Below are 13690 nucleotides of genomic sequence, written 5' to 3'. Positions count from 1 at the left end.
TGACCATGTCCACTCCACTGATGAGCCTGTCAAAGGCATTCTTCATTTCTGTTAGTGTTTTTGATTTCTAGCATTTTCTTTTCATTCCTTATTAGAGTTTTAATCTGTTCTTATATGTTGTCTACTTTTGATATTAGTGTCTTTAACATATTAATCATAATTATTTAAAATTCTCTGATAATCCAAAATCTGTGTCACAGCTTAGTCTGTCTCTTGCTTTCTTTTTTCAGATTGTGCTTTTCTTGCATTTTTGCATGAATTACAGTTTTTTGTTGAAAATTGAATATGATGTGTTGGGAAAAAGGAACTGAGCTGATTAGTTAATGTGAGGTTTTATGTTAATCTGGCTAGGAGCTAGGCCATGTTTAATGTTTGCTGCAGCTGTAAATACAAGATGCTTCAGTTTCCTTGTTTGTTTTTCTCTTCCCTATTGCCTTTGTAAAGTTTACCTAAGAACTTCTTAAATAGAATTTGTGTTTTGTAGCTTTCTCAGTTGTAATCTCCTGGAGCCCCACTGATGTGATGGTAAAATGTTGGGAAGGGAAAGGAAGCATTCTATATTCTTATGGTTGAATATAGAATATTCAATTATATTGGACCTGAGTCTCTGGCCTATGACCTTCAGAAGTGCTTTTTAGCTTTTTTTTTTTCCCCCTGCCTTTACATGAGACAGAAACCCTGATGGTATAGTGGTTAAGTATTATGGCTGCTAACCAGAAGGTCAGTAGTTCAAATCCACCAGGCGCTCTTTGGAAACTCTGTGGGGCAGTTTTACTCTGTTCTGTAGGGTTGCTGTGAGTCGGTATCGACTCAATGGCAATGGGTTTACATGAGACTGGAATACTAGAGGGGACTGGAGCTGGCCAATTGCACCTCCCTCAGGTCAAATGAGGCTCTGATAGTTTTCTTTAGAGGGCAGGCTTTTGTTATGGAGAATGCTCTGAGCATAATTCAGAAGTTACTTTTCCCCTCCCCCTCCTTGAAAATGAGAATTTTCTCAGATTTTCATGAAAACCTAGCAGAGTTCCCTGGAGGTAAAATTCATGAAAGGCCCCCAGGAGTTTTTTACTCTGAAACCATTCCACTTTCAGCCTCCAGAAATTTGTCAAAATTAACATTAAGTGTTCCTACTAGGCAGTTATTAACTCTAGTGGCTTCTGATTCAGGTAAGCTGATCTCTGCTGTGATTTCTTTGTATTTGCCAGATTTCAGGATGGCGGTTTGCTCTGTGACCTCAATTCTCTGATGGATCTAAGAAAAGTCATTGATTGTCAGTTCAACATTTTTCTTGTGAGGAGGGGAGCGATGACTTTCAAGTTTTTTACATGTTAGAGCTGAAACTAGAATTGTCAGTATCATTTTTATACAACTCGACCAACCACAGAATGTTACAAACACTTAAGATACCATTTGCAATTCCTTAGACATAGTATCTTCATGGTTAGAAGTCTTTAGCTTCATTATGGAGTCTATGAAGTCTGAGGGAAATTGGATCAAGGAAAGCTGGTTCTGTATGTGACTGTGTGGCCTTGAGTGACTGCCTATTCTGAAGCAGAGAAAATACATTTTCTCCATTGAGAGAATATATTTTCTCATTTGTTTTAGTATGGCTGTATAAACTGTGATTAATCTCTAGACTTTAGAAAATGGCACAGGTTCTGTTCAAGATATGGCTGAACAGCCTGTTCCACTCTTAACAAATACCTTAATACCTTACAACATGTTTTCTCCTATTCACAATGGGTGATTGAGAACTTGACATAACTAATGCCATAATGATGCTTTAAACCAAAACCAACCAAACCCAGTGCCATTGAGTCAATTCCGACTCATAGCGACCCTATAGGACAGAGTAGAACTGCCCCACAGATTTTCCAAGGAGCTCCTAGCGGATTCGAACTGCCGACCCTTTGGTTAGCAGCTGTAGCACTTTACCACTACGCCACCAGGGCTTCCAATGATGCTTTACGTAATCCCTAAAAACATTTTTTTATTACACCAGCTACACCAGTCTCTTCCAAAGGGATGCGGAGCTCTCTCAGCTCCTGTGGCCTTGGTCTCTCTTCTCTTCTTTGTTGCCTTGAGAGATGGCCTTCAGCCTATTAAGAAAAGGCTCCTGACGTTTTTAATCTACAACTTTCTTTCTTGCTCCCTATCTCAGCCGGAGTAGACTTAAGAGAATAGTTCCACCAGTCAAGAGATTCTTACGTGAGTTTTTTCAGCCTGTTACAAGCATACTGATTAGAGTCCAGATGTCTGACAGGCATATCTTTAGTTTAATAAAGAGTTTCTTGTAGTTGTTTTGTGATGTATAAGACCATCTGTAGACTACGTGCTCAAAACATTAGGTAACCCTGACCTTCCCCCTATAAAACTCTCCCCCTGGCTCTTTAGAATCAGAATTTGGGAAGAACTTACCCTCCTCTGTCTCTTGAATACCGGTATTCAATAAAGCCCTCTTACAGCTTACCTCCTCCTATCTCAGTATTGGCTTTCCGACTGGCCGCTTGAACCCCCAATTTGCGGTAACATTTCTGAGAGGGTGACTTACTCTTTGGGTGATGTGTACATAATGATGGGACTGCTTATGCTACACTGATTTTTTTTTTTTTTTTTTGCTGAGCACCTACTGTGTGCCAAACACTGTATTAGACACTGGGAGTAGAGCCCTGAACAAGGTTAACAAGGTATGTGACTCTATGGCACTGGGTTTGTTTTTTTTGTTTTGTTTTGTGCTTCCTGGAATTCTCATTTTAACAAGGAGGAACAAAATGCGTGTGGGGTAGAGGACTAAGATTATACAGAGAATAACTGGTAGATAGGCATGAAGTATAACAGAATGATGCCATGGTGGTGGGGGGGTCAGTAATTTAGATGGGGTGGTAAAATCATCCATGCTTTCCTGGCCAAGGAAGGGCTCTCCAGGACAGAAAGTATACGCAAAGGCGCCAGCATGTGAACAAGATGGCACATTCAAGAAGCAGCAAAGCGTCCAGTGTGGGTGAATGAATAGTAGTGACTGATGGGCCAGTGAAAGGTCACCCTTTATGATGGTCACCCCAAATCAGCCACATATCACCACTCAGAGTTAAAGGCTGACAGAAAAACCTAACCAGACATATGGGCAGGCCCACCGGGTTACAAACACACAAACAAACATACTCAGGAAGTCACAAATCATAGTGCGCAGTGACGTGCTGGGAGCCAGGGAGAGTACCAATCCCATCCTACACTCCTCCTAGCTCCAGGCCCCGCCACTATACTTCATCTCTCCTAAACCTCGCCTACTCTCCACAGCCTCTCACTGCGTTTAAACGCAGACCCAATGTGCCTATGCGCTCAACTCCTTCTGGGATCACTCCTACCTTTGGGGCTGTTAGGACCCAGAAACTCTGACGGGGTGGTGGTGAAGTGCTATGGCTACTAACCAAGAGGTCAGCAGTTCAAATCCACCAGGAGCTCCTTGGAAACTCTATGGGGCAGTTCTACCCTGTCCTTTAGGGTCGCTATGAGTCGGAATGGACTCGACGCAACAGGTTTTTTTTTTTCTTTCTTTCTTTCTTAATTTGGAGAGGAATCCTGATGGCACTGTGGGTAGGCACTCCGTGGCTAAACCAAAGGTCGGTTGTTCAAACCCCCAAGCCGCTCCGCGGGAGAAAAATGTGGCAGTCTGCTTCTGTAAAGATTACAGCCTAGGTTCTACTCTGTTCTATAGGGTAGCAATGAGTTGGAATCACTGCACTGTGTTTGGTTTTTTCCTCAATTTGCGGTGCTTGATGCCTGCGCTTGCGCACTCCGATTCCTACGACAGCTCGTAGTGGTCCCATAGGTCCCAGGAGGTACCGGAGTGCACCTCCTTTCATCGGGCGGCCTGTATTTCTAGTAACCAGGCTCGAGGCTGAGAGGCTTCTGGACGGCCCGATTCCAGACCAGGAGGCAGCCATACGGGGCAGAGGGTAGCAACCTCCAGGCCAAGAAATGAACCGTTTCTTGCAGCCTTTGCCGCCCAAATTCCCATTGCCGCGTCTGCTCCTATTTGGGACTACATTTCCCATAGGCCATTGCGGCGGGAGGACACGCCCACTTCCGGCAGGGAATGAAGGCGAGGCTTCCCGCGGTGTTCTTTAGTGAAAGCCAGGGTTGGGTGGGCGGCGGTGGTTCGACCTGGGCCGCTGAGAGACGTGGGGGTCGTGGTGAATGTGCGGTTGTGACTTGACGCTTGTGTGGCTAACAGTCTGTCGCACGTGTGACTGTGTGACTGCGTGAGTGGGAGGAGGATGTGGGTACGTGTGTGAATTTGGGAGTGTGCGTAAATGTGTGAAACGTGACCGCGCCGCGGGGGGATTGTGACTGGAGTGTGTGACTGGGATCGGTGCTGTACATGTATGAGATGTGGCTGGCTGGTGCGGATATTGTGACTGGAGTGTTGGAGTGTTGACTGCGGGGGGTGTGTCCATGCGTGAGATATGACTGGCTGGGGAGGAGGTGTGCGTGATGAGTGTGTGACTGTTACTCTGCACAAGCATGCACGTCCCGGCAGCATGTAGGAGCCAGTGTGTATTGGAATGCATGAAGTAGAGTAAGTGGCAGACCTGTAAACGCTCCTGGAGGAGACCCTCACACACACACACGCACACACACACACTCAACCACCAAGGGCCTAGTGTGGCCAAAGCCCTAGTCCTGGAAAGGAGCCCAGGTGAGGCTGCTGAGTCTAAAGCATTTCTTGCTCGCTCTTTCGGGAGTGGGCAGAGCTCAGGAGACCATGGAGCCTGAGTACAGAGGTAAGAGTGACAGATGGCTTGGGTACCGCTGGAAGAGTGGAAATTGAGCTTTTGGGGTATTGTTCTTTGAGGCCAAAGTGCTGGAGGAAGATGTCTTGGCCTTCAAGTTTGGTGGATGTGGAAGCCCAATGATTTGGAGGGCCACCCTGGGCCTGAGAATGAAGCAGAGGCCAAGGGGGAACCTGGTCTTGTCCAGAGTCACTTGACCAGACACCTACCCTTCTGGGTCTTTTTTGGGTACCTCCTTTTTTTCCAGGGACCCAGAAGGCATAGATGTCTCTGCTGCTGTTCAAGAAGGATCTTGGCGTTTAGGTATTTTACCTGTCAGAGCCCTTTCCCATGTATAGCTGTGGTCTAGGACTCGGGAGGAAGATGAGATTCACAGCTTCATCCAGAAGTGCTGAGTGATCCCAGCCTTTCTACGCATTATTCACCTCCTAGTCAGTGAGAGAACATATTCCTGTTCCTGGGTGCTACAAGGGGTTTGTGATGGGCTTCTAACCTAAAGGTTGGCAGTTCAAACCCACCCAGTGGTGCCACAGAAGAAAGGTCTAATGATCTGTGCCCATAAAGATTACAACCAAGAAAACCCTATGGAGCAGTTCTGCTCTAACACATGGGGTTGCCGTGAGTCCAAATCAACTCAACGGCAACCGGTTTAGTTAATGAAAGAACACATTTCGGTTCCTCTCTCAGACAGTTGGATGTATAACTAAAAAGGGAGACAGGAAAGGAGCACTACTCATAGCCATACTGTGATTTGCTTATTTTAGTGCTTGTGATAATGTCTAGGGTGTTTACTGAGTAACATTAGATATCTAATATCTCAGTAAACATTAGATAATACCTATCTCTAAGATTTTTTGAGATATTAACACTAAAACTTACAACAAATATCAAGTCAGAACTACCTTTACCTCCTCTTTACAGATGAGGATACCAAAGCACAGAGAGGATAAGTAATTGCTAGTAAGTGAAAGAGCCAGGATTCAGATCCAGAACAGGCTGACTCCAGAGTCCCCCACTCTGTACTGGCTTTCATGTAAACCTCTCAACAACTGCCTCACTTAGGTATTTTTAACCCCTTTGGACAAGTTTTGGATTGGACAGTTGAAGAACCAACTGTGAGAGAGGTAAATCACTTCAAGAATTCGGATCCCAAAACTGCACTGAGCAAGTTCTTTTGTTTTTGTTTTTTTCTTAAGCTTTCTGACCCTCAGTTCCTCTTATGTAGAGATAATAATACTTATATCTCATAGGACTGTTGTAATGATCAGATGAGCTCATAGATGTAAAGCACTTGGTGTATTCCCTGCCACATACAAAGTGCTCAATAAGTGTTCATTCTTATTATCACCTTTATAATAACACATTTGAAGGGTTTAGAGGAAGGAAGCCAGGATTAGGGGATTCAGGGAACCCCTGAATACAGTACCTCTATTTTATGTCAAATACTTTTACCCTTTTCTCTGATTGAAAAAACTTGGTTTGGGGAGGTCAAGTGACTTCAAAACTGTAGCTTGTCACAAAGCAAAATGAACCTGGATCTTGTGACAGTTTTTTTTTTTTTTTTATGAAGAAGGGGAGACTGGATATTTTATGTAGATAATGAGCAGTCTTTGCCAGAAATCCCCACCTCAGGTTTAGCTGACATTTTTTTTTTAATTGTGGTAAAATACGTATAACATAAAGGTAGTATTTTAACCATTTTAGAGTGTGCAATTCAGTTACATTTACTATGTTCACAATGTTGTACCATCATCACCGGTATTAGTTCCAGAACATTTTCATCACCCCAAGAGGAAACATAACAGTTATTGGTTCAGTTATCTGCAAGCCACATGGCCTTTCTGTTGTAACAAAGCTAATGCCTTCTCTGTGGAAGATGGCTTTCTCCAAGGAATTAGTCTCATAGAATCTTCACAGATTCTGACAAGGAGCACAACAAACAAACAAACTCAAACCCATTACCGTCGAGTTGATTGCAACTCATAGGGACCCTATAGGACAGAATGGAACTACCCCATAGGGTTTCCAAGGCTGTAAATCTTTACAGAAGCAGACTGCCACATCTTTCTCCTGCAGAGCCGCTGGTGAGTTCAAATTACCAACCTTTCAGTTAGCAGCCAAGTGCTTAACCTCTGCGCCACTGGAGCGTATTTTCCATGTAAGCAATATCCTCTTAAGCAAATAACTTGGGCGGTGGATTCAGGCAGACCTAGCTTGGCAGCTGGGTTCCACTGTTTACAAGCTGTATGATTTGTGCAAAAGACTTTACTTCCCAGAGCTTTTATGTGTAAAGTGGTGCCAACATTCCCTTTAATGATTGTAGAGATTAAATGAGCATATTAATATATCCAGCACGTCTAGTATATCTCTCAAAGCCTTGGTGGTGCAGTGCTTAAGAGCTACAGCTGCTGACCCAAAGGTTGGCAGTTCAAATGCACCAGTCGCTCCTTGGAAACCCTATGGGGCAGTTCTACTCTGTCCTATAGAGTCACTATGAGTTGGAGTTGACTCAATGGCAATGAGTTTAGTATATCTCTGTTGCAGATGAATGGGTGGCTTTGAAAGAGAGAGAGAGAGATTGTGCCTCAGTCTGAAAACCCAGAGTAAAAGGAAACCACTGCTGTAAATTTATTTCTCTCAACCACTTCTCTGGATTGTGAGGGGAGCATGGGGAAATGAAAACAGAGGGAGGTGACAGAAAGAGAGTTTTAGGCTGTGATTATTAGAGCTCCTCAGCCTCTCACCGCTCCTTTGTCCTCCCCCAGCTCTGCCTTCTCAGGGTAAAGCTCTTCTCCAAATGAGCCAGGAAGAGGAGGTGGTGACAGGAATCCGACTTCTTAAAACCCTGTCCCAGGTGAGTTGGCATTCCCTATCTCCTCCCTGAAATACAGTCTTGTTTTTCAGGATTTAGTAATGTTTTTTCCTATCTGAAAATTATCTACCTAAGTTCTACCCTGAGGTCTGATTCCTGTTTCTTCCCAGTCTGGTGAGTGTTGGGCCCACAGGGATAGACTCAGGCATTGCAGTTCCCCCTCAGAGTTTTCTCTTCTTCCTATTTGGTGTTTATGTTTCATTCAAGAAATGACCCAGTCTGAGCCCCTTCTTTGTGCTCAGTGTTATCGTAGGCATCTGACAGAGCAAAAGTACAGTCTTTGGAGGAAATTTGAGAGCTGCCATGTTCCTGATTCCTACATCCCAATCCTGTTATAAAGATTTTTACATTACATGATGGCTCTTTTGCACTTTCAGATTCTGAATTTAGGAGATTTATACACGCGTATTCACTTGCTCTTCCAGCAAGTCATTGGTCGCTTGAGAAACATTTTTGCTTTGTCTTTACATACTTACTAAATGTCTTCAAAGTCATAGAGCTGAAGAGCTACAGCGTCATGTATGATGCACTAAAAGCTGTGAACAAATATCAGGGAACTTTTAATTTCCAATGGGATAACAATGTAAAAATAATAATAGCATACTGAATTTGAGAGGGTCCCAGTTTGGGGTAAGGTGAACTAAGTATTCTCCACCTTGTCCTTCCCACTGAAAGAAGGACAGAATGCATAGAGCAGCTATTTGGAAGCTCTGAAAAGTAAATAATAACAAGTGGGTTGGGAAAGAAGGCCACCATTTGAACTACCATCAAACCTGCAGTGCTTTTACTGTATTTTTCCTTCCAATATCCTGGCATGGCTCTAACAAGCCCCAAATGTGGCAGTGTGCATTGGTGTGAACAGAAAAAGGAGCAGGAGAAGCCTTCTAGTTCTGTCTCAAGGAAGAAGAAATGAATCTCCTAATGTTCAGGGAGAATGGGGGAATGCCTCCCTTTTTTTTTTACTTTTTCTGTTTTCTTATGCTTCAGAGGTGGCAGTGGGGATGTGCAGGAGCTTAAAACTCTGAAGGAGGAGAAGTTTTCTCTCTGATCAAAGGAGCTGTGGTTCCCAGAGGATGGGCTAAACCTCCATGATTTTACTTCTGTTTCTGTGCTCTCCCTGTTTGGCCCCAGAATTGGGTGCAGGCACAGAAAGTGGACCGCAGAATGAGAATAATTAAAGCACCAGTTATCTGCTGTGAATACAAAAAAAGGGAGACCCAGGTAATCTGAAAGTACTGGGGAGTTGCAGAGAGGGAGGACCTTTGGAAAGCAATCCTATAAAGTTGTTGATGAACTCCTGGGCTTGTTCTGAGCTACTCACACATGGGTCTGACCCTAAAGAGCATAGTGTAGTCTTTGAGAACTGAACTAAGGGATAGATCACTAACCAGGACCCAGATTGGCCACTGGTTGGTGCATAAGCAGGACGGAGGTGAATATCACTGCAAAGGCTTTGAAAACAGAATGTATGTTGAAACTACAACTCACAGAAGGCTGGTCTTGCCATCTGAACAAAATGTCAATATTCTTCATAGAATTTAAACATGATACAGTCTCATAATATTTAAAATGTCCAGGATACAACCCAAAATTACTGTTATGAAAAACCAGGAAAATCTCAATTTACATGGAAAAAGACAATCAACAGATACTAACGTCAAAATGACATAGATGTTGGAATTATGTAACAAAGATTTTAAAGCAGCTATTATAAAAATTCTCCAGCAAGTAAGGTGAACACTCTTGAAACAAATGGAAAGATAGAAAATTTCAGGAAAGAAATAGAAAATATAAACAAGGAATTAAAAACAGAATAACCAAGATAAACTCACTGGATGGTCTTAATGACAGAATGGAGATGACAGAGGAAAGAAATAGTGAATTTGAAGATAAACAGAAATCTAATCTGAACAACAGAGAAAAAAAGATTGAACAGAGCCTCAGGACTCTGTAGATGATGCTAGAATGTTAACATCCATATCAGAACTGTCGGTAATGGCATGATCTAGTTCTTCTGGTCTCAGGGTAGATGATGCCATGGTTTGCATAGACTGTTTGTCCTGTAGAGTAGTTTATTCTTTGGGTCTTTGCTTTTCTTCTTTCTCTTTTCTTCAAATGAGTTGAGAACAATAGTTGTATCTTAGATGGACACTCACAAGCTTTAAAGACCCCAAACACTACTCACCAAACTAGGATGTAGAACATAACTTTGTGAACTATAGGTGCAACAGTGTTTTTACCTAAGAATACAAAATATTGCCAGAGCAGTTCTTTTTTTTCTTTTTTTGAGGGGTCGCATATCTCTTAGCCCGGCAAGAACGGTATGATTCCTTAGAAAATATTATGGAGACTGAAATCATGTTCATCAGCTCAACATCCTTCCTTGAAACTTTCCCTTGCAGTCCCAGAGCTCTTTAATTTCCCCAAGTAGAGAAGTGGTCCAGCTCTTAACATAAATAACATAATCTAGCACTTGATTATATCCTGCTTTAAATTAGTCACCTTTTTTTTCATGTGAGAATGTCTTCTCACCATAAAATTGTAAATGTGGGAACAGATAGTATCTCTCATATTTTTATTTTCTTTTTCCTAATATGTACAAGATAACTAGTTAGAAAAACTACCTAATAACTACCTGACCTGGATCATGTAGACTTCCCAGTGCAATTGCTCATGCACAATGTTTTTATCCCAAAGTGAAAAGTGTAACCTTTTACCCTAAAGCAGTGTGGGGATACGAACACTGAGCAAGATTAAAAAGCAAAGATGTCACTTTCATGACTAAGGTGTGCCTGACACAAGCCATTGTATTTTCAGTTGCCTCATGTGCATGCAAAAGCTGGACAATAGTAAGGAAAACCAAAGAAGAGTTGATGCATTTGGACTATGGTGCTGGTGAAGAATATTGAATACAGGCATACCTGGTTTTATTGCGCTTTGCTTGATTGTGCATCACAGATAATGCGTTTTTTACAAATTGAAGATTTGTGGCAAGCCTGCGTCAAGCAAGTCTCTCAATGCCATTTTTCCAACAGCATGTGCTCACTTTGTGTCTATGTGTCACATTTTGGTAATTCTTTTAATATTTCAAACATTTTCATTATTATATCTGTTATAGCCATCTGTGATCAATGATTTTTGATGTTACTAGTTGAAGAGGAAACAGGCTTTGCAGGGTACCCTCCTGTGGTCTGCTACTTCACTACAGTTGACATTCTTATGTAAGCCCCTGGCATGGAGTCACTATTGCCACCACCACTCTAAACTCTCTGCCCTCTCACTATAAGGCGTTGAGATCTGCTCTGGTCCTGCTGCCTCCCAGGACTTGGCTTTGTATGTAAGTCTCCCTAATATACTCCTTTGCTGCCACACTGGAGTTGCCTGTCTCTTTCTTTGGTCTTTCAGCACCCTCCAATTTCAGAGACAAATTTCAAGTTACTGGTCCATGCCTGGACACTAACGTAGTGGTTTTGGGGAGCCACGAACCATGCCCATATAAGATGGCTAACTTAATGGGTAAATGCATGGATTCTAACTGCTCCAGCGACTGGCCATATTCCTGTCTTTCTCCCTCTTTCTGGGCCTCCATATTCCCAGAGACGCAACAATGTTGAAATTAGGCCAGTTAATAGCCCTATAGTGGCTTCAAAGTGTTCAAATAAAAGGAAGAGTCTCATACCTCTCACTTAAATCAAAAGCTGCAAATTATTAAACTTAGTGAAAAAGGCATGTCAAAAGCCAAGAAGGACTGAAAGCTACGCCTCTTGCACCCAGTTAACCAAGTTGTGAATGCAAAGGAAAGGTTCTTCAAGGAAATTAAAAGTGCAGCTCTATCCTGTGAACACATGAATGATAAGAAAGCAAAACAGTCTTATTTTTGATATGGCGAAAGTTTTAGTGGTCTGGATAGAAGATCAAACCAGCCACAACATTCCCTTAAGCAAAAGTCTTATCCAGAGCAAGGTCCTAACTCTCTTCAATTCTCTGAAGGCTGAGAGAGGTTAGGAAGCCGCAGAAGAAACGTTTGAAGCTAGCAGAGACTGGTTCATGAGTTTTGAGGAAAGAAGCCTTCTACATAATATAAAAGTGCAAGGTGCCCAAGAGACAGAAAGAGCCACATGAACCAGAGACTTACATCATCCTGAGACCAGAATTAGATGGTGCCCGGCCACAACTGATGACTGCCCTGACAGGGAGTACAACAGAGAACCCCTGAGGGAGCAGGAGATCAGTGGGATGCAGACCCCAAATTCTCATAAAAAGACCAGACTTAATGGTCTGACTGAGACGAGAGGAATCCCAGTGGTCATGGTCCCCAAACCTTCTGTTGGCTCAGGACAGGAACCATTCCCGAAAACAACTCATCAGACATGGAAGGGACTGGACAATGGGTTGGAGAGAGATGCTGACGAAGAGTGAGCTACTTGTATCAGATGGACACTTGAGACTGTGTTGGCATCTCCTGTCTGGAGGGGAGATAGGAGGGTAGAGAGGGTTAGAAACTGGCAAAATTGTCACGAAAGGAGAGACTGGAAGGGCTGACTCATTAGGGGGAGAGTAAGTGGGAGTATGGAGTGAGGTGTATATAAGCTTATATGTGACAGACTGACTTGATTTGTAAACTTTCACTTAAAGCTCAATAAAAATTATTAAAAAAAAAAAAGTGCAAGGTGAAACAGCAAATGTGATGCAGAAGCTACAGCAAGTTACCCAGAAGACCTAGCTGAGATAATTGATGAAGGTGACTACGTTAAACAACAAATTTTTAATGTAGACAAAACAGCCTTATATTGGAAGAAGATGCCATCTAGGATTTTCATAGCTAGAGAGGAAAAGTCAATGCCTGGCTTCAAAGCTTCAAAGGACAGGCTGACTGTCTTGTTAGGGGCTAATGCAGCTGGTGACTTTAAATTGAAGCCAGTGCTCATTTACCATTCTGAAAATCTTAGGGCCCTTAAGAATTATGCTAACCTACTCTGCCTGTGCCCTATCAGTGGAAAAACAAAGCCTGGATGGCAGCACGTCTGTTTACAACGTGGTTTACTGAATATTTTAAGCTCACTCTTGAGACCTACTGCTCAGAAAGAAAGATTCCTTTCAAAATATTATTCCTCATTGACAATGCACCTGGTCACTCAAGAGCTCTGATGGAGATGTACAAGGAGATTAATGTCGTTTTCATGCCTGCTAGCACAACATCCATTCTCCAGCCCATGGATCAAGGAGTAATTTTGACTTTCAAGTTTTATTATTTAAGAAATACATTTCATAAGGCTGTAGCTGCCAGAGATAGTGATTTCTCTGATGGATCTGGGCAAAGTAAATGGAAGACATCCTGAAAAAGATTCACCATTCTAGATGCCATTAAGAACATTTGTGATTCATGGGAGGAGGTCAAAATGTCAACATTAACAGGAGTTTGGAAGAAGTTGATTCTAACCCTCATGGATGACTTTGAGGGGTGCAGGACTTCAGTGCAGGAAGTAGCAGATGTGGTGGAAATAGCAAGAGAACTACGATTAGAAGTGGAGCCTGAAGAAGTGACTAAATTGTTGCAATCTCATGATAAAACTTTAGCAGGTGAGGAGTTTGTTCTTATGGATGAACAAAGAAAGTGGTTTTTTTGAGATGGCATCTACTGATGAAGATGCTGTGAACATTGTTGAAATGATAACAAAGGATTTAGAATATTACATAAACTTGGTTGATAAAGCAGTACCACAGTTTGACAGGATTGACTCCAATTTTGAAAGAAGTTCTACCGTTGGTAAAATGGTATCAAACAGCATGCATGCTACAGAGAAATCTTTTGTGAAAGGAAGAGTCAGGTGATGTGGCAAATGTCATTGTTGTCTTATTTTAAGAAATTGTCACAACCACCCCAGCCTTCTTCAGCCACCACCCTGATGAGTCAGCAGCCATCAACATTGAGGCAAGACCCTCCACCAGCAATAAGATTGTGACCCACTGAAGGCTCAGATGATGGTTAGTATTTTTTAGCACTAAAATATTTTTTAATTAAGGT

At 42.5% G+C, this 13690-nt stretch overlaps 1 protein-coding gene and 1 pseudogene across 1 annotated transcript in view; both read left to right on the top strand.

Moving 5' to 3' along the window:
- Positions 1 to 4134: 4134 nt before the first annotated feature.
- Positions 4135 to 13690, top strand: part of LOC126086175 (zinc finger protein 470-like) — a 73327-nt gene continuing 63771 nt past the window's right edge. Inside the window, exons 1-2 of the mRNA XM_049902358.1 lie at positions 4135 to 4784; positions 7559 to 7647. Coding sequence (XP_049758315.1) covers positions 4766 to 4784; positions 7559 to 7647 — 108 coding nt within the window. The 5' untranslated portion in view covers positions 4135 to 4765. The remainder of the gene's footprint in view (positions 4785 to 7558; positions 7648 to 13690) is intronic.
- LOC126085651 (tigger transposable element-derived protein 1-like) lies at positions 10346 to 13655 on the top strand (annotated as a pseudogene).

The sequence above is a fragment of the Elephas maximus genome, chromosome 11, assembly GCF_024166365.1.
Source record: "Elephas maximus indicus isolate mEleMax1 chromosome 11, mEleMax1 primary haplotype, whole genome shotgun sequence".
Classification (NCBI taxonomy): Eukaryota; Metazoa; Chordata; class Mammalia; order Proboscidea; family Elephantidae; genus Elephas; species Elephas maximus.
The sequence above is the reverse complement of the archived record's forward strand: the minus strand, read 5'-3'. Positions and strand labels throughout refer to the sequence as shown.